Here is a 21751-nt window from a genome sequence, read left to right as displayed (position 1 = left end):
TGGTCTGTCTCTGGTCTTTCCTGCAGCATCTTTGGTTTGGGGGGGTACTGAATGACGTCATGGCCGGTGGTGTGGGGTGTGGGCCGCGCATGTGCAGAGCTGGTCTCGGTGGGAGAGAGCCTTCAACCGCCATTTGGTTTGTGAGGAGCCGACTGTGAGGGAGAGACAGCAGCTCCAACCGTCCGCCCCGGGAGAAAATTACACACCGGAGGGGGGAGGGGGGTGGGAGTTTATCACACGACAGTACATACATAAAGCAGTTCTGGCCATGGATAAGAACGAGCTGGTGCAGAAAGCTAAGCTTTCGGAGCAAGCGGAACGCTATGAGGACATGGCGGCCGCGATGAAGGCGGTCACCGAGTGGGGCGAAGAGCTGTCAAACGAGGAGCGGAACCTGCTGTCGGTCGCCTACAAGAACGTGGTGGGGGCCCGCCGCTCGGCCTGGAGGGTCATCTCCAGCATCGAGCAGAAAACCGGCGAGGGCGGCGGCAGCGAGAAGAAGCTGCATATGGTGAAGGAGTACCGGGAGAAGGTGGAGGTTGAGCTCAGGGAGATCTGCAATGATGTCCTGGTGAGGAAAACAAAATGTAAAAAAAAAAAGAGGGAGGGAGGGATGGTGCTTGGGGATTTTTACCCCCCAAATTCGCGATCATTCAATTTAATTATCTGGAAATTGGAACACACACACACCCACAAAAAAAACAGGTGCGAAATACTGTGAGCTTCCCAGTCACTGTCAGAAATCCAACAGGTTTATTTGAAAACACAAGCCTTCGGAGTCTTACTCCTCCTTCAGCCCCTGACATATTCATTTCCCCTTGCCCGAAGATATTGGAAAGCTGGTTAATGAGCACCCTCTTGCTCTGAAGCGTCTCCTCCTCCTCTATCACCATCTCTATCAGACAGGAGTAACCGGTAGAAAATGGAGGAGAGAGGGCAACCTTTCCTCTGCATTGAGCTGCGGCTATCGGGTGGGGTAGGCGGTTGATAAATGCCGACGTACATCCGAGCAAGCAACGATTCGCTCTGCAATCCTTGTGCGCCCACCGGGAGGAAATAAAATTTGAGATTAATTGGCCTGATGCTGTAATTATCCAGGTGTGGCCATTTTTTCATTCATTCAGAATGAAACACTAATATTCACAGATGAATGGCCCTTATTTTGCATGTAAACTGGGCTGTCTTATCTTCCCCCCTCTTCCCCCCTCTTCCCCCACCCCATGAAGCTGCAATCTTTATCGTGTGTGATACCAGATTGATAAGCGTGGGAATTTTATGAGGACTGAGCTTTAGAGGAGATTGCATTAAATTAGCAGTTTTTGCCATCACTTCATATTAGAGGGGTGGGATCCCCTTGCTTTCTTAGCTTGGTGAAAATGGTGCTGTTAACTGTGTCTGATGGTACAGGAATAATGAGTTGTATGAAATTTTTCCTGTAAACACTTCTTCTTTCCCACCACCAGTCCAACTGACTGTCGACGCATATAGGTGACCTGTTCAGGGGCCACCGTAGCTGCCTGCAGCATTGAAGTAGGCTAATGAATTTAAAAAAAAAAAAAAAAATTTGTGGGGAACTGAATAGTAATAGCTGAAGCACCCTCCAAATGGCCCAAGATTTAGGGATTTCCAGTAACACATTTATTTGAGGTAGCTGCATACACAAAATAATTGTACATTGATTTTCCTACTAAACTGGCATGTATTTCTTTGGCTCATTAATGTATTGTTTGAATAGCCAAGATCATTTATGAGAAAATTTCAGCCATGAGTTAAGTTTTAGTCGATTCTGTATTCTCAGACTTCAAGCAACTGACTGCCTTATGTATGTACGTTTGCACCATGTTGCTAAGGTTTACTCTGCATTAAACATGAGAAACTTCTATTAAGCTATCCGGTCTAAAGATCAAATACTTGCATTTCTCATTTACTATATTTGTAGCATGCAAGACTTGTTTTTGAATATTTCTCAGGAAAGATACCATATGCAAGACTTTGGACATAAAGGGCTATGTGTACAAAACATTTTAAAATAAATTTCAATAATAAACACCAGTTAATTGCAGCAGGGACAAAAACTTGTGCTGACTTTATAATGTTTTGGATTAGATCCAATTTGGAAGGGAAGGGCAATAGGGAATGTGGCCAAAGAAGCTGTTGAAGTCTTTGTTAATGTAGGAATATTGAGGATGTGTAAAGATGCAGCAGACAGAAGTGATGAGAGGTAAACTCCAGAGTTTAGGGATTATAAGGCAGAAGAGTCTGCTGTTGGTAAAGTGGACAGAGTGGATAAACTATATGGAACAATTTTGGGTGAAAAAATGTACAGAAAAGAACTGCATGAGTGAAATGGAGGTCATTCCTTCTGTATACACTAAAATCTATGTTGCAGATAAATTGCTTTAACTCCGAGTAAGGTGCTAGGGGAGGCCAAGACCTAGTTTTATTGTTGCTACATTTGTAATCCAGAGACCTAGATAATATTCTGGCGGCATGGGTTTGAATGGCAGATGATGGAATTTGAAATGAATAAATTAAAACATTTTTTTAATTCAGATGTTTATGATGATTTTGGCAATCATTTAGATTGTCATAAAAATTTGTCTTGTTCACCAATGTCCTTTTTAGGGAAGGAAATTGTCTGGCTTACTTGTGACTCCAGACCTTTAGTAAAGTGGTTGACTTTCAACTGCCCCCGAAATTGCTCGGCCAACCATTCTGTTATATCAACTACTAAAATGCCTTTTTAAAAGAAAAAGGATACCAGATGGACCAACTGGCATTGTTTTAAGGTACTGGAAATGACCATGGCAAAGGCATCCCTGTTTACCTTGCAAAAGCATCTGAGGGCAAATTCCAGAATTTCATAGAATCGGTACAGTATGGAAATGAGTCATTCGGTCCAACAAGTCCACACCAACCCTCCGAAGAGCATCCCACCCAGACTCGCTCCCCTACCCTGTCCCTGTAACCCTGCACTTCCCGTGGCTAATTCACCTAATCTACACATCCCTGGACATTATGGGCAATTTAGCATAGGCAATCCGCCTAACCTGCACATCTTTGGACTGTGGGAGGATACCGGAACAAACTCATGAAGATGCAGGGAGAATGTGCAAACTCTACACAGACAGTCATCCGAGGTGCTGTGTGACAGCATTGCTAACCACTGAGCCACCGTGCCACAGTTTAGTCAAGCAACAGCCTGACATAGTCAGACTTGTGGAATTGTATCTTACAATGTCCCAGACAACATCTTTACCATCCCTGGAATATCTGATCCCATTGGCAGAGGATGCAACAAAATGGTGTACAGTCAAGGGGGAATTTGCCCTAGGCGTTCCAAACATTGACTCTGAACCTCATGAGGTCTCATGGCAATTGGAAGAATTACTGAGGATGGTAAGGGCAAATAATGTACTCTGGGTGGGGAACTTAACTGTCCATTGTAGCATAGTGTAGCACAGACATACCTAAAAGAAATGAGGTGTCAACCACAAAACTGTACTACTAGCATGCCAAACAGCATAAGCAGCTAGTAATAGAACTAAGCGATTCAACAACCAACTGTTTGTTCTAAGCTCTGCAGTCTTGCCATATCGAACTGTGCATGGTGGTGGATAATTAAACAACTCACTGGTAGACAAGGCTCTGCAAAATATCCCCAACCTCAATAATAGTGGAGCCCAACACATCACTGAAAAAAAGACGACTGAAAAATTTGCAACAATCTGCAGCCAGAAGTGCTGAATGGAAGATCCATTTTGCCTTTCTCCAGAGGCCCCCAGCTTCATTCATGCCAGTTTTGAGAAAAGTTATTTCACTCCATGTTATATCAAGAAATGGCTGGCGTCACTGGATACTGGAAAGACTTTGGGCCCTGACAACATTCTAGCCATATTATGGAAAACTTGTGCTTCAGAACTTGCTTTGCTTCCAAGCAAGTTGTCCCAGTACTTTCACAACGCTGACATCTACCAGACAGTGTGACAAATTGCCCAGGCATTTCCTGCATGCACATAGTATGACAAATTGAAACTGACCAGTTACTACCCCATCAGTTTACTCTTGATCATCAGTCAGGTCATGGAAGTTGTCAGCAACAGTACTATTAAGTAGCACTTTCTTTGTAATAGCCTGCTCACTGATGCTGAGTTTGGATTCCATAATTGGCTCCTGACCTTATTACAGCCTTAGTTCAAACATTGATTGAGGTGAATTCCAGAGTTGAGGTGAGAGTGACAATAGTTGACATCAGGGCCACATAAATTCTTTGAAATTTGTGTCACAGGTAGACTGGGTGGTTAAGAAGGTGTTTAGCATGCTTGCCTTTATTGCTCAGACCTTTGAGTACAGGAGTAGGCAAGTCATGTTGAGGTTGTACAGGATGTTGGTGAGGCCTCTTCTGGAGTACTGCATACGGTTCTAGTCCTCTGTTATAGGAAGGATATCAAACCGGAGAGGGTTCAGAAAAGTGTTTCCACGATGTTGCTGGGAATGGATGGTTTTAGATATAAAAATAGAGTGGAAAGGCTGGGACCTTTTGCCACAGGAGCATAGGAGATTGAGGGAAACCTTTATTGAGGTGTATAAAATCATGAGGGCCATAGATATGGTGAATAACAAGGATCTTTTCCCCAGGGTTGGGCAGTTGAAAACAAGGGGGTATATTTTTAAGGTGAGGGGAGAAAGATTTAAAAAGAATATGAGAGGCAACTTTTTCCACAGTGTTAGTGTGTGGAATGAACTGCCAGAGAAAGCGGTGGATACAGGTACAGTTACAACGTTTAAAAGACACCTAGATAGGTGCATGAATAAGAAATCTTTAAAGGTATATGGGCCATGTGCAGGCAGGTGGGACTAATTAAGTTTGGGGACATTGTTGGCAGGGACTGACCTGACCAAAGGGTCTGTTTCCATGCTGTACGACTCTATTTGACAATGTGTGGCATCAAGGACCACTAGGAAAACTGGAGTTATGGGAATTGTGGAGCAGCTGTCCACTGATTGGTGTCATACCTGACAGAAAGGAAGGTTGAGTTTCTCAGGGTAAATATTTTCAAATCAACCTGTTCTGAAATGTTGTTACACAACTTTGGAGCAGATGGAACTTGAACCTGGGTCTTGTAGCTCAGGTATGTATACTACCACCGCACCACAAGAGCCCTTTGAGTTCCTTAGGGTAGTCTTCTAGGCTCAAACATCTTCAGCTGCTTCGTCAATGACTTTCCCTCCATTGCAGATGCCAGAGCAGTCCATACCCAAATGTAGCAAAACCCGGAGAAAGTACAGGTTTTAGCTAACAAGTAGCAAGTAACATTTGAGCCCATATTGACCGTCTCCAGCAGAGCAAATGTAATCTTTGCCCCTTGAAATTCAACGGTTACCATGACAAAATCCCCACTGTCAACATCCTGATGTTGCCATTGACCAGAAGTTGAACTGGACTAGCCTTATAAGTACTGTGGCTACAAGGGCAAGTCAGAGACTTGGAATGTTGCAGCAAATAACTCACCTCCTGACTGTCCAAAGCCTGTCAATCATCCACAAGGCATGAGTCAGGAATGTGATGGAGTAGAGACATAGAGTCGTAGAGTTTTACAACACAGAAACAGACCCTCCAGTTTAACTCATCCGTGCCGACCAGATACCCTAAATTAATCTAGTCCCATTTGCTAGCATTTGGCCCATATCCCTCTGAACACTTCCCAATCACTTACCCATCAAGATGCCTTTTAAATGTTGCCATTGTACCAGCCTCCACCACATTCTGTGGTAGCTCATTCTATACACGCACCACCCTCTGTGTGAAAAAGTTGCCTCTTACGTCCCTTTAAATCTTTCCCCTCTCACCTTAAACCTATGCCCTCTAGTTTTGGACTCCCCTACCCTGGGAAAAACACTTTGGCTAATCACTCTATCCATGCCCCTCATGATTTTCTAAATCTATTCCCCACTTGCCAAGATAAGTGCAGCTCCAATAACACTCAACGACTATGTTTCCTGTAATTTTTGCTGCCACTGTGCAGGCCTCCAAAGTTCTGGTTTCTGGCACTGGAAATGAATGTGTAGGCACTCTAATTGGTGTGTGTGGAACCTCTGAGTGGGCTCCGCAGTTTCAAGGGAACATTGCTCAAGAAGCTCAAGACCATCTAGGACAAAGCACTCAGTGACAATGTGTACCACCTACAAGATGCACTGCAGAAATTTGGAAAAGGTTTCTTAGACAGCATCTTCCAAGCCCACTATCTAGAAGGACAACAGAATGGGAGCACCAACATGTGCAGTTTCCCTCCAAGCCTCTCACTATCCTGACTTGGAAATATATCACTGTTCCTTTGGTGTTGCTGGGTCAAATTCCTGGATCACCCTCCTAAACAGAGTTGTGGGTTTACCTACATCAAATGGACTGCAGAAGTTGAATAAGGCAACTTACCACCACATTTTCAAGTGCAAGTAGAGACCGGCAATGAATGCTAGCCTAGCCCGTGACACCCTCATCCCATGAATGAATGAAGAAAAGTGACCACGGGCCTTTAGGGAGTTGGTAATCTCTAGTGTCAAATTATTGATTGTACTTTCATTTAAAACCAACTCAACACTTGCGTCCTTCACGTAAAAACTTGTTACATCATTTAATTGTTCAATGTAGCTTTGAAATATTGGGTATGATGATCAAGAAGAAATTTCCTCACTTGGAATCTGCCCAAATACTGTACTTGGATACTCAGCGGGTCTGATTATTTTGCTAACCTGGAGAGATGGTCCTTGAATGTGAAACTTCTCATTTCTGCTGGGTTGCAATTTTATAAATATCCATTACTTCTCTCAAGTGTACCTTGTGTGATCCTAGACAGTGTCTGTCGACAAGTTTTATGATTATGGGGGCATTGCAGTCACCTGAGATCTTCTCACCCAACACACATTCTGTCAAATTTTCTGGCAAGGGATGATTGATGATGAATAGAAATGAACATTTTGGCTGCCCCTTCTTTCTCAGCCTGAACAATTGAGGTCAATTGGAGCTACCTGCTGCTGCCTAGGAAGGATTTAGTTGGCTGTATGTAAACTAAGCATTAAATCTGGCACTTGTCAGTTTTCCAGCAGATTGTAGACTTATTGCTTATCACTGGATGTTGATTTGTTGATTTAAGTCTGAACATAATGCTTAAAGAAGCAAGGATGAAACTGGCATTCTCGTATGGATGAATTTGGCATGGAAGATTTCTGCGAATAATATAAACTTCTAAAACGTTGTTTAGTTCCCTTGTTGAATTCTTTCTCTTTGAAGCATATTTTATTCTTGGTCAAGAGTTAGGCAAATAACCCACTCTCAGTTTTCTTCAGTGCTTCTTTGTATTTACTAGTATCTTCAGGAGAGATCTAAAATCAATTGGTTTTTAACCTTTATTTCAAAATTGTTAAATTGGAGGAAGTAATATTTGCATGTCCCTGCCACAGTATAAGACTCCATATTTGAATTGTTTGCTTCTTTCTAGCTTTCAGGAATTATAGATCAATGTTAAGTAGTTAACAAAGCTTCTTTGATCGTGTCCTCCATTGTGTTAGTTTTGAACATTTCAGAATACTGAATAAGACCATTAATCGCTTTTGTTAAAAGATGCTTGAGCCTGCATTTTTATTACTATTGAGCTGGTAAGTTATGGAATAATGTGCCTGTTGGAGGCCACAATTGTTGGGGCTGGTGTGGGGGACTGTGTATTCTGCAGGAAACCACCTGCATTATAGAGCATATACATATAAATTACAATTGTGCTGCTATATATAACTGACTGTTTGGAATTCCAGTAACTAAACAATGACTACAATGGCAAATATTGTTGTCAAATGTCTTCAATCTTTATTGTCAGCTTTTGGACTAGTTATTACGAAATAAATGAACTTTCCTCCTGCGAGAAATTTAAAAGAAGTCAAATTTCGTTTTTGGGCAGAAGGAAGTTCTAGTCACTGACATTCTCATGCCATCCCAAAATCAGTCAGAAGCACTGATTGGTTTTTGGTTTTTAGTCACATGTAAGTAGACACTGCAGCCAATTTGTACACAGCAAGGTTGCACAGTGGTCAAAGATATAAAGGAACTGTTCATCTGTTTTTGTTTTTACATTGTTTGGTATTAATGGTAAGCAGTGCTCCAAGGACTCCCGTGCTGCTCTTCATCGTTTCATAAAGATCTTTTAGTTTCACCTGAGAAGACAGACAGACCTCACATTAACACTTCATTTGAAAGATGGCTCCTCTGAAAGTGCAGCATTCTCTCTACTGCACTGCAGTGTCAGCGTAGATCATATGCTCAAGTACTGAATGGAGTGCTTGATCCTATGATTTTGACTTTGAGAGTATTACCTCCTAACCAAGGTTAAGTTTTCCTTTCATATAGCATATACAATATTTTAAAATAGCATCTTCAGCATCGGACAGTACTTTTAAAACACATGGGTTTCTTTTGCATTTAATTACCAAATGCCTGTGATTTTTAGCTTTTACTGCTGAGTGTAGCTGATCTTGAAATAAGGTAAAGAAGTAATGAGAATGTTCCATTTAACAATCACTGCTGTTCTATTTTTAAGCAAAGTGAATATTCTCAAGACTATTAGCAGCAGTACACCGATCAACATTTTATAACATTCAATTAATACAAATAAAACAGAAAACAAACATTTAAAAAAAATCCGGTGCTCAATTAAAAGTGAATTGATCTCCTAATGTTCAAATTTAATGGAGAGTAGAGTTTTGTTTAATGATGCACTTTTTCTCCCACATGTAATATATTTTAACAATGAATTTTGCCAGAACCTAGACAAGAAAGCTGCGAGCATATAGATGAAAACTATTTCAAATCCGGTAATTTCCATATTGTTAAAAATCCAGTTTGTAACACGCTGTGAGGGTAACTGGATTGTTTGGTGGATCATAGCTGTGCATTCTGTCTTCCAATTTTTTAAATCAAATATGTAGAAAGCTATAATTTAAAATCAGCTGAGTGCAGATCAGGAAAATTGAGATCCAGTTCTGCCATACCGATAACACCTGGCTAATATTTTTCAGATTTAACTACAAAATGATCACATGCAGGTTTTTCAATACCCAGACACACACAATCAGCTTATAGATAACACAGTGTGGAGCTGGAGGAGCACAGCAGATCAGGCAGCATCAGAGGAGCAGGAAAGTTGATGTTTCAGGTCGGGACCCTTCTTCAGAAATGGGGGAGAGGGAATGGAGCTCTGAAATAAATAGAGGAGGGATGGGACTGGAGAAGGTAGGTGGGATGGTGATAGGTGAGTGCAGGTAGGCAGTGGTGGGGATTGGTCAGTGAGGTAGGAGGAGAGGATAGGTGGGAGAGAAAATGGACAGTTTGTGTCAGGTCAAGGAGGCGGGGATGAGAGGGAGAGTTGGTCATGGAATGAGGCCGGTGGTGGGGAGATTTTGAAACTGGTAAAGTCCACATTGAGACCATTGGGTTGTAGGCTCCCAAGGTGGAATATGAGGTGCTGCTTCTCCAGTTTCTGGGTGGTGTCATTGTGACACTGGAGGAGGCCCAGGATGGACATGTCGCCCAGGGAGTGGGAGGGGGAGTTGAAATGGTTTGCAACTGGAAGGTGTTGTCGTTTGTCGCGAACAGAGCGATAGTGCTCTACAAAGCAGTCTCTGAGCCTCCACTTGGTCTCACCAGTGTAGAGGAGACCACATCGGGAGCAGCGGATGCAATAGACCACATTGGCAGATGTGCAGGTGAACCTCTGTCTGATGTGAAAGGTTATTTGGGTTCCTTGGATAGAGGTGAGGGGTGAGGTGGGGGCAGGTGTAGGACTTCCTGTGTTTGCAGGGAAAGGTGCCGGGGATGGTGGAGCTAGTGGGAGTGTGGAGTGGACGAGGGAGTTGCGGAGAGAGCGGTCCCTATGGAAGGCAGATAGGGGTGGGGAAGGAAATATATCTATGGTTGTGGGGTTGGATTGCAGGCGGTGGAAGTGGCAGAGAATGATACATTGAATCCGGAGGTTATGGGGTGATATGTGAGGACAATAGAGGAAATTTAAGCGCTGCACGGTGGCTCAGTGGTTAGCACTGCAGCATCAGAGCGCCAGGGAACCGGGTTCGATTCCAGCCTCGGGCGACTGTCTGTGCAGAGTTTGCACATTCTCCCCGTATCTGCTTGGGTTTCCTCCGGGTGCTCTGGTTTCCTCCCACAGTCCAAGGATGTGCAGGCTAGGTGGATTGGCCATGCTAAATTGCCCGTAGTGCTGAGGGGTGTGTGGGTTATAGGGGGATGGGTCTGGGTGGGATGCTCCAAGGGTCGGTGTGGACTTGTTGGGGCGAAGGGCCTGTTTCCACACTGTAGGGATTCTATGAATCCAGAGGTTAGTGGGTGATATGTGAGGACAAGGGGGATTCTGTCTTTGTTGTAAATAAAGTAACACTTCCCAGCTGCTGAACATTCCCAAGTAAAGTAGATATTAGTAATTGACTGCACAGCATTCACATTTGCTGTTTGATCCTATACTTTCAATTTTTCTATGCCTATTTGTGTTTTTTATTCTTCCGGAGATGTGGGTATCCCTGACTAAGCCAGCATTTGTTACCCATCTCTAATTGCCCTTGTGAATGCCTTCTTGAACTGCTCTAGTCCTTGTGGTGTAGATTCACTTACAGTGCTGTTAGGAAGGGAGTTGGAGGATTTTGCTTAGGTGACAGTAAAGGAATGGTAATTATAGTTTCAGATCAGGATGATGTGTGACTTGGAGGGGATTTTCAGGTGGTGTTGTTTCCATGCATCAATTGTCTTTTAAGGTGTAAGTGGTTTGGAAGGTGTTGTCGAAGGTGTTTCGTGTTCCTGTAGCAGTGCATCTAGAATAGAATAGAATAGAATGGCCTTTATTGTCATATATACTCAATGAATATAGTGGAAAGTTTATATGTCACCAATTGCAGCGCTGACTTAGATACAAAAGTACCTAGGTACAGCTTCTTTTGTTACAAGATTTTAAACAACACAGAAATAAAATGTCCAGCATTACAGAAAAGAGATCAGTACTGCAGGCTACGCTGGCATTTAGCTTCCACTCCACACTGGGCCCTGGTTCCACACCCTGCTGGTGACATGCCATGCAGGGAGGCCACTGCAGGAGGCCAGAAGGTCGCCACACCACGCTGGGAGGCCCCTATCGGAGGAGGGTGCCGCGTCAACACTTGGAGTTTGCTGTGACATACCAGGAGGCCACTGCGGGAGTCTGCTGTGCCAGGCCAGGAATTGTCACTTGCTGGAGGGCAGGGATCATTTCTCCTTGCTGAGCGTTGAAATTAGTCAGTGCGCTGCCTGCCACCCGGAAGTCGAACCCAATTCACATGAATGGGAATTTTGCATGATACCACTACAGCAGTGGGCTTGTTTGTGTGTGGCGTACGGAACTGCAATCAACCAAGCTACTTTGTCCTAAATGGTGTTAAGCTGCTTGTGTGTTGTTGGAGTTGCACCCATCCATGCAATGGAAGGTGTTTCATTATACTCCTGGTGCCTGCCTTGTTGATGGTGGACAAAGTTTGGAAAGTCAGAAGGTAAGTTACATGCCTCAGAATTTCTAGCCTTTGACCTGCTACAGTTGCAGCAGTATTTCTGTGGCTGCTCTAGTTCAGTTTTTGGTACAGTTTTTGGGAGTAACTACTCCCAAGGTGTAGGTAGTGGAAGTTTCAGCGCTGATATCGCCATTGAATGTCAAGGATTGTCAATGATTCTCTCTTGATAATCATTTTATTCCACTTAAGTGCCACTCAACGTCCTTCGCATTTAACTGTGCAAGCTTAAATTGCCCAGATCTTGTGCTGCACATCAACATGAACTGTTTAATTATCTGAAGAGTTGTGAATGGTAGTGAACAATTTGCCATCATCAGTGAAAACCCTGCTTCTGACCTTTTCTGGCAGGGGGTAATTGTAAAGCAGTGCTAGGATCTTGAGGAACTCTTGTAGTGATGTCCAATGACTTAAATGATTGATATCCAACAACTCCAACCATTTTCCTTTGTCGCCAGTTCCCTTCAACCTTGCCAGAGCTCATTGGCCTCATGTCAATTGTTACCTTGATGTCAAGCACAGCCATTCTGCCCTCCCAACACAATTCCAATGTTTAGATAAAGGCTGGAATGAGGTCAGGAGCTGAGTGAACTTGATGGAACCCAAACTGAGCATCATTATTACCTAAGACTAAGTTAGAATGGCAGGTTTCCATTCCTAAAGGTCATTGTGAATCATTAGTGTGCCCTTTCGAAAGATTAGCTGATAATCATATATGATTGAAGATGCAATTAAAGATATTGCAAGATATTTATTAAACTTGTTGGAATTGCTGTTAGTTTTATTAGGGTGGATAAAAGAACCCATCTCTCATCTAACACTAGGAAAAGAGAGGTTGTGTATTTAAGATGCATTTCTAACTCGAGTTAGCAATTCCATGTCATCTTCCAAAGATGTCAACTGAGCTTATGTTTAACTTATTACTTTTTTCAGTTTTCAGATGTTTTAATAATGTGCCTTGCAGTGTGTCCTTGTCACAAATGCACTTTCCAGTAGGTAATTCTGTGACCCACATTTCTCTGCTGTTTTACTTTTATAAGAATACTGAAAAATCAGCAGTGAAGAAGTAATTATCTGAAGAAATATCCTATGGATATTTTATCCTGGCTGTCCAAATCCTCTTCACCTACACATGATATATTGCACATGGGGAATCGAGACAAAATCTTAAAAGATCGTCCAAAGTAGTTGGTGCAAATATATTCACAATTGAGCATTTTTAAATATACTTTTATAAAGGGCACACTTTTTTGTAGAATAAATGGAACAATATGACCTGAATCAGTGTTGATGCCTGCAAGTATTAGTTCAGTTGTTTGGATGCCTGATTTGCGATGCCAACATCAGAAATTCAATTCCCACATTAGCTGAGGTTACCGTGAAGGTCCTACCTTCTCAACCTTGCCTGTCATCCGGGTTATGGTGACCCTGAGGTTAAACTCATCACGAATCATCATTCTGTAATGAGAGAGTAGCCTCTGGTCCCCTGGGACTATGGTGACTTTACATTTGGGGTCAGAAGTTCATTTGTGGAGAAGAGTGGCCAGTTTCAATTAATTGCGAACCAAAAGTGTAATGGAGATCAAAAATTGTAAAACAAACCAATATCATGTGAACTATTGAATTAATTTGTTTTCAGTATTCTGTAGTGATTTCTTACTTGTTAAAAAATGTTTCCTTTTTGGGGCTTTGCTATCCTCATCTTTATGCTTTATTTTTGTCCTCTTTTCCAGGAAACAGTTGTTGGGATACAGGTTCACAGTATATATAGCTCTTTGGCACCTCACCCAAATGGTTATTTGTGAGAATGAACACTTCATAAATTAATAGAAAGCTCCTTAACCAGTGGAACAATTGTTTTTGTCCCTCCAAGTTCACTTTACTGCAGGAATCTGAAACAGAAAATGCTGAAACGCTCAGCAGACCAGGCTGCTGTGAAGAAAGGTGGGGGAAGGTTAAGTTAATATTTCACGGCTACAAGGTGAGCAAGGGTAGAAGGCCAAAAAGTTGATAAAAGCTTTTCCTTTCTGTACAGATGCCAATGTGTTTCCGGCTATCAAGTTTTCATTTCAAAGTTTCAGCATCTCATTATCTTGCTACTTTTTTCCAAACGTTTTTTTATTTGCTTATATGATCTGATCGTCCCCAATTGCCTTGTAACTGAGTGGTTTGCTGGCTAATTCTTGGAGCAGTTAAGAGCCACTCGCATTGCTTTGGTTCTGGAGTCAAATGTAGACCAGACCATGTAAGGACCCAGATCTCCTTCCCGAAAGGAGATTAGGTGAACCAGATGAGTGTTTATGCAATGAATACATGGTCATCATTAGGCCAACCTTTAATTCCAGATGTTCTTAAACTTCAAATTTCACCATCTACCAGATCCCCAGAACAGTAGAACAGAGCTAAAGTTTACAAGCCCAGTGACATTACTACTATATCACTGTCTCCCCATGTTGTTGCCTTGGGAATGGGAACCTTGGTTGATGCTTTCTCTCTGTGCTTTAAGCTTCTACTCCCTCTCTGTAAAAATGGCACATTGGTGTCACTTGTACTGTTTAAATAAACTAATTGAGCAGAGGGGAGGAATCAAGCTTGAAGCCTTCCTACATGGCTCATTACCTTACTGGGTGATATATTCATTCAATAAATAAGAAAGAATGAGGAAAACCTTGGATATTTTTTATAATACCATGTATATCCTTCCATGATGTGCTTCACAGCCAGTTAATTGCTTTTGACGTATAACCATTATTATCATGTATCATCTAAGCGGTATTTAGATGTTTCCTTGTGTTGCTGTAGCCTTAAGGACTATGGGCCAAAAGCTGGAAAGTGGGATTAGTATTGTCAGATCTTTTATTGACTAGTGGGAATGTGACAGGCAGAATAGCCACCTCCTGTGCTGTAAATATCTGCAAGTCTATGTGAACAAATGCAGAAGCCAATATGCATGTAGCAAGGCTAAACAAACAGCAGTGAGATAAATAACCAGTTAAACTGTTCTGCTGGTGTTGATTGAAAGATAAATGTCAGCTTCCATCCCTGGAGGGCACTACTCTTCGAATATTACTGAGTTTTTAATGTCCATCAATTTTAATGTCTATATTATAAGAATCATTGGCATTATTGCAGATTTGAAAATTAAAATTGCTGATCAACATTTTCATAGATACCACCAGAACCAATGATGCACACTGAGGCTGCAAATTTTTCTTCTCTTTTTTCCCCTCACCTCTTTGTCAAGACTAGAATTTCACTTTGCAATGCAGCACTGACCTAACAGATAGAAGCAATGACTCGGCTGATTTAAGGCAGTCAGTAGATAAGCCATGCAGTCCCAGGTTTGATCTTGAAACTCTCGCTGACTTAGCTAGTAGTAATCAGGGCTACAGTGTGGGTAATGCAACTGATCATAATGTCCTGGGTTAGCGAGCAGAGAAAAGATCAGGATTTTTGATTCCCATGATTTGACCAATTGTAGGTTTCAGGATAGGCTAGTTTAGCCTCTTAGACTACCTACTATTAGAAGTAATTATTTGGCTGAAGTATTATATAGGTTGTTTAGCCTTTATTAGACAATATCTCAACATCAATGCAGTTTCAGTAAGAGGAAGAGAAAGACAGAAACTAACACTGAATAAATAATAGCATTTGGCTTTGAAAAATTATAATGATGCATAATCCACTTCTTTTGCTTGTTCAGTTCTCAGCTGACTCTCTAGCCTTATTAAAACACTTGATCAAAAGCAAAGATATTTTTGAACTCTTAAGCATTACAAGATGGAATTCTAAAACAACTGTTTTCAATTACAGTAAGTATAATTCTGTGAATGGAGCCCAGTACTGTTCTAACTGAACACCACTGAATTCCATACAAGTTTGACAACCACCAACCCATTGTCTGGCACCTTGACCTAGTTTCCAAAATGGGTCAATTTTAAAACAATTGTGACAACATTAAGGATAGACAAGGTCAGTATCATGAGCAAGTTTAAATTATTTACTGGTCATTTATGTCTATGCACGTTAACACCTAATTTCAAGACTACCACCTCACTGGGCACTGCTTTCCTGCTGAATCCGCTCTCTAAGGTGGCAACATGGTATCAAGCAAAAACAATAGGTGTACAGCAATGTCTAAGCTAAGCCGATAAGATTGCCGATCAGACAAATAATTGTGTAGCAATTCTTGTGGTGTGCTGGTAGCATCCCTACCTCTGCACTGAGAGACCTGGATTCAAATTGATGAAAAAAATAGGTTAGACAATTCAAGATACTTGAGAAGAAAGCAAGAAATTGGATGTAGCTGTTGTCCCTGCTCAGGTAGAATAGATGTGCAAATAGAGGAAATTTAGGGGCGGCATGGCGGCACAGTGGTTAGCACTGCTGCCTCACAGCACCAGGGACCCAGGTTCGATTCCAGCCTCGGGTGTCTGTCTGTGGAGTTTGCACATTCTCCCCGTGTCTGCGTGGGTTTCCTCCCACAGTCCAAAGATGTGCAGGTTAGGTGGATTGGCCATGCTAAATTGCCCATAGTGTTCAGGGATGTGTAGCTTAGCTGGGTTATACGGGGATGGGTCTGGGTGAGATGCACTGAGGTTCAGTGTGGACTTGTTGGGCTGAAGGGCCTTTTTCCACGCTGTAGGGATTCTGTGATTCTAGAGGAAATTCTAGCATGTGGCCACGGTCAGAAGACAAGGTTGTAAAGTATGTAAGTGAAACATCCATCCAAATCTTCATGCTAAAACAGGCAAGAAAATTGGGTGTTGTAGGCTTCAAAGCTTTTCTTGGGTGGTGTACCGGGCTTATGAAGAGAAACAATTCTGCCCTGCAACAGAAGACCAAGATTTCAGTGTCACCCAGCAGAAATAAGTGACTGGCATATCACATTTCAGGTTAAAATTGAACTTCGGCCAAAGAATGGATGTACTTTGGCTTGTATTAAGAACTTGGGTGTGATTCCTTGAATTTTCACATGTCAACCAGTCGAATGGAGAGCAAAGTTGGAGAGAAAATGGTGCCAGTGAAGAGAACCAACCATGAAAAGAATAGATTCACAATTCTGGATAACTCATGTTCACTTTGCAAAAATGACCCTGAGCTTCCAGTTGTCTGCCACTTCAACACACCACAGTGTTCCCTAGCCAACATCTCTGTCTCAGGCTTGCTGGACCCCCAGTGAAGCTCAGCACAAGCTTGAAGAATAGCGCCTTGTTTTCCGTGGGAACTTTGCAGCCTTTTGGACTCTATCAAGGATTTTAAGGCTTGAGCATCTTCTCACATGTCCTTACCCAAACCCCAGACACCAGGCCTTGTCACCATGTAGGCTGCTGCCATATACAACCCATTGTCAGCTACCAATAGTCCCTATATCCCTCCAAACGGTTTCCTATTCATGTATTTATCCAAATGTCTTTTAAACATTGTACTTGTTACCACATCCACCACTTCCTCAGGAACCACCCTCTGTGTAAAATAAATTTGTCCCTCATGTCTTTTTTAAATCTCTCTCCTTTCACCTTAAAAATATTGCCCCTAGCCTTAGAATAGACATAAAAATTAGCAAAGGGAAGAGGTCATGATCGGAGTAGTTTATATGCTACGCAGTCCTATAGCTACACTGTATAAATCAAGAAGTGAGTGCTCATAAGAGGTACTGCTATAACCATGGGAGGCTTTGATCTTAATTGGACAAATCAAATTGATAAATATAGCCTGCAGGATGAGTTCATAATGTCTTTAGACCAGTTTCTTAGAATACAGTGTTCTGCAACCAAAGAGGGAATGAACTGTTCCTGACCTGGAAATGTGTAATGACAGGGTTAATTAATGACTTCATAGTCAAACATCCGCTTCATAGGAGTGATCATTTCATGTTAGAATTTCACATTCTACATTATAAGGGTGTAAAGACAGTATTGGCTAAAATGGAATTGTAAAATAGATTAAAAGAGAATATGAAGGAGGAGCAGTGGCAGTCACTTAGGAAGATATTTCAATACACTCAACAAAGATATTTTCCATTGAGAACTAAAGACTGCAAAAGAAGGATGACCATCTGTGGCTAACTAAGAAAATTAAGGATATTATGAAATTTTAAAAAATGTCGTAACATTTCACCAAAGATTAGTAGTAGGCCAGAGGATTGAGAAAATGTTAGAAACCTGCAAAGGATGACTAAAAAAGGAGAAATTGGTGTGAGAGAGAGAGAAAACTAGCAAAACATATAAGGATTGTAAAAGCTTTTACAAGTGTGTAAAAAGGAAGAGCATATTGACTGTGAGCATTCGTCTGTTAGAGGATTAGATTGAGAAATTAATAATGGAAAAATATAGAAATGACAGAGACTTTGAACAAGTGTTTTGTATCCTCTTCATAATTGTAGGTAGAAAAATAATCCCAAGAATAGTGAAAAAGCAGAGGTTAAAAGGGAGGAAGGAACTTAAAAGTTCTCATGATTGCTAGAGAGGAAAAAGTACTAAGAAAACTAATGGAACTAAATACTGACCCAACAAGCTGTATTCTAGCATCTTTACAAAGTGGTTGCAAAGATAAGTGGACACATTAGTTGTACTCTTCCAAAGTTCCCAAGATTCTGGAAAGGTCTATTCTTTCCAAAAGGTTGAAAAGTGCCAGTATTCATGAAAGGAAGGAGGCAGAAAGCAAGGTCCAGTTAGCCTAACATCTGCCTTGGAAATCTGCTGGAATCTATTATAAGGAGGTAGTAGTGAGACATTCAAAAACCAATTACATGATCAAGCAGAGCCAGAATTGTGCTTGGAAAGGGAAATTGTTTGACAAATTTATTAGAGTTCTTTGAGGATGTCACAGGCAGGGGTGGATAAAGGGGTAGCAGTAGATACAGTGAATTTGAATTTCCAAAAGTAATTCAGTGATGTGCTACATAAAAGATAATTGCGTAAGATAGGAGTTCAGGTTTGTGGGTGGTATGTTGGCGCACAGTTAGAAGATTAGTTAATTAAGAGGACGTGGATCATTTTCAGGCTGGCAAATTGTAAGTGAGCTGTTAGTGAGTATCACATTGATCAGTGCTATGGCCTCAACTACTTATGATCTGAGACTGATTGTGGTTAAATTTGCTGACAATACCAAGATAGGTAGGAAAGGAATTTGAGGTGAACACACAAAATCTGCAAAGGATGTGGGCAAAGCACATTGTCAGACTGAGTATATTGTGGGAAAATGTGAGATTGTCACTTCGAGAGGAAGAATAGAATAACAAAATATTTAGTAAATGGAGAGAAGCTGTAGAATGCTGCTATAGAGAATGATCTGGATGAATGTACATGACTCACATTGTCAGTAGAACATTGTACAGCAAATAAATTGGCAAATGAAATATTGGCCTTTATTGCAAGGTGGATGGGGTGTTAAAGTAATTAAGCCTTGCTATAACTATACAATGCATCAGTGAGACTATTTATAGATTACTGTGTTCAGTCTGGGTGGTTATCACTGGCCAGAAACTGGACTGTATATAAATACAAATAATGTGACTACAAGAGCAGATCAGAGTCTAGGAATCTTGCAGTGGGTAACTTAGGTCCTAACTCCGCAAAGCCTGTCCACCATCCACTAGGCATGAGTCAGGACTTTGATGGATTATTCTACACTTGCTTGGATGAGTGCAGCTCCAATAACACTCAAAAAGTTTGAGACCATCCAAGACAGAGCAGTTGGCTGGTTTGGCACCACATCCTCAAACACGCATTCCCTCCATCACCAACACAGTATCAGCAATGTGTACCTCAAGAAGATAGACTACAGAAATTGACCAAGGCTCCTTCCAAACACACTGACTATCATCCAGAAAGACCAGGACAGCAGAGATATTTCCCCTCCAAGTTGCTCTGTATTCTTCACTTAAGACAAAATCCTGGAACTCATAGTATTATGGGTGTACCTATGCTGAATGGACTGCAGAGCTCAAAAAGGCAGTTCATCACCACCATCTCAAGGGCAGCTAGAGATTGGCAGTAAATGCTGGCCCAGCCAGTGAAGCCCAAATCCCCTGATTGAATTTAAGTCTCCTCACTTCAGGAAGGATGTACTTGCATTTGAAGCCATTCACAAAATGTTAATTAGGCCAATTCCTGGAATGGAGGAATTTTCTTATGAGGAAAAGTTGATCAGATTGGGCTTGTACTTACTGGATTCAGAGTGAAAACTGATCTTGGTGGAAAATATAAGTTTCTGAGGTGTCTTGATTGGATGAATGCTGATTCTTGAGGGAGGCTGCTCCCTCAAGGAGGTACAGTTTCAAAATAAGGTGTCTCTCATTTAAGAAGGAAATGAGAATTTCTTTTGAGGGTCATTAATCTTTGTTGCTCTATTCCACAAAGAGCATTTCACCCTCCATCATTTGAATCTATTCAAGGCTGAGTTGGACAGATTTTTGATTGTCAAGGGAGTTGTGGATTATGAGTGGGCAGATAGGAAATGAAGTAAGGTCACAGTCAGATCACTGATCCCTACTCCTATTTCCTGTGATATTATTTGTCATACCCAAGGACAGTTGAATAGTATTCTTTCCTATATGTAAGGGAAACAACTTACTGGGGAATTATAGACCTTGACACTAATAGTAAGAAAAATATTGAATTACTACTTAATATGTAGAAATTATCAGCATGGTATCAAAAGTGAAAATTATACCCGATCAACTGTATCAAATATTTGAAATGTTCATACAGGGAGTAGACAAAGGTAAATGCAGTAGATGTAATTTATCTGAATTTTCAAAAATACCTTTGACAACGTACACATAATAGACTGGTGAATAAGGTCATAGAATGTGAATGTGGAGTTAAGATATGTAGTCAATTAGATTGCCAGCTGGCTTTTGAGCAGAAAGCAGAACGTCAGTGTAAAGGTTCGTTCTTCAGAGTCGCAGTGCTCGAACTAGCGCTGTTCACAATTTACATTAACAATGTGGAGTTTGGATTCAAAAATGGTTTCTAAATTTGTGCATAATATTAAATCGGGTGGGGGTGGGGGGACACTAAATCATTCCTGATTCGGAATGCCACAGATTACAGGCCGGCTTTACTAATCTTGCAGAATGGGTCACTAATTAGTGAATAAAGTCTGACACAAATGAGGTAGAATGGTTTGGTTGGAAAAATAGGTGGTTACATATTACTTGGTATGTGCAATCTAGGTGGAGTTGAGAGGCATGGAGAATACTCATGGTTGGATGTGGACATTGCTTGGCACTTACGTGATGTAACTGCTGCTTGCAGCTTACCAGTCCAACCTGAGGGTTACCCAGGTCTTTCTTCATGGAGGAGCAAATATCCTCATTATCAGAAGGTTTCAAAATTCCACAAACAGCAGTAAGGCAAATGACTGATTAATTTGTTTTGGTGGTCTTGATTGGTGACCTGTGGAAGGTAAGTTGTGAATTGTAAATATGTTATTTAGCATAGATAGTGTAGTCTTCATTCTTCTGTCTTTTTCATTTCTGTGAACCTCCAGGACTAATATTAACCAGTCTAGTTTCCTCTTTCTAAATAAAAATGTACGTTTGCATTAAGAAATTTAACATCATATCTCATTAACATAACTTTAAATATTTATCTTGTGAGGTCATATCTTTATAAGAAAAAATGCTCGCATGTTTGGGAGATATGTTGTGGGAAATAATTATATAAAAAGAGTGTAATGTCAGTGATGGGTTTGCATTTGTCACTTGCACATCACTCTGGAAAGCTAAGCAAGAGAAACTGTTGGAGGGGGAATTTGCAATCACGTGATGGGAAGACACATGGTTCTTACTAGACCATAGGGCTGCTCTCTCATTAGAGAGAGATGATCGATGACGGTTTAATCCGAAAGTCATTATGCTTTCGGTGAGAGGAGAGGTTGAAAAGAGAATGCTTCATGGTAACCTCAGCTGGTGTGGGAATTGAACTTGCACTGAAGGTGTTAATCTGCATCATGAATCACTATGCAGCCAACTGAGCTAAATCAACCCATGTTGTATGTTACTTTTAAATGCCTTGTGCTAGATATTCTTACTGAAAAAGACAGGCACATATTGTGCAGGGCTGGATGAACACAGCAGGCCAAGCAGCATCATAGGAGCAGAGAGGCTAACGTTTCGGGCCTAGACCCTTCATCAGAAAAGGGGGAGGGGAAGGGG

At 41.5% G+C, this 21751-nt stretch overlaps 1 protein-coding gene across 1 annotated transcript in view; it reads left to right on the top strand.

Moving 5' to 3' along the window:
- The first annotated feature begins 87 nt into the window (after nt 1-87).
- LOC109928665 (14-3-3 protein beta/alpha-1-like) overlaps nt 88-21751 on the top strand; it is a 32914-nt gene continuing 11250 nt past the window's right edge. The window contains exon 1 of the mRNA XM_020528616.2: nt 88-571. Coding sequence (XP_020384205.1) covers nt 269-571 — 303 coding nt within the window. The 5' untranslated portion in view covers nt 88-268. The remainder of the gene's footprint in view (nt 572-21751) is intronic.

The sequence above is a fragment of the Rhincodon typus genome, chromosome 27 (assembly GCF_021869965.1).
Source record: "Rhincodon typus isolate 14 chromosome 27, sRhiTyp1.1, whole genome shotgun sequence".
Taxonomy (NCBI): Eukaryota; Metazoa; Chordata; class Chondrichthyes; order Orectolobiformes; family Rhincodontidae; genus Rhincodon; species Rhincodon typus.
This window is presented reverse-complemented; position numbering and strand designations above follow the sequence as displayed.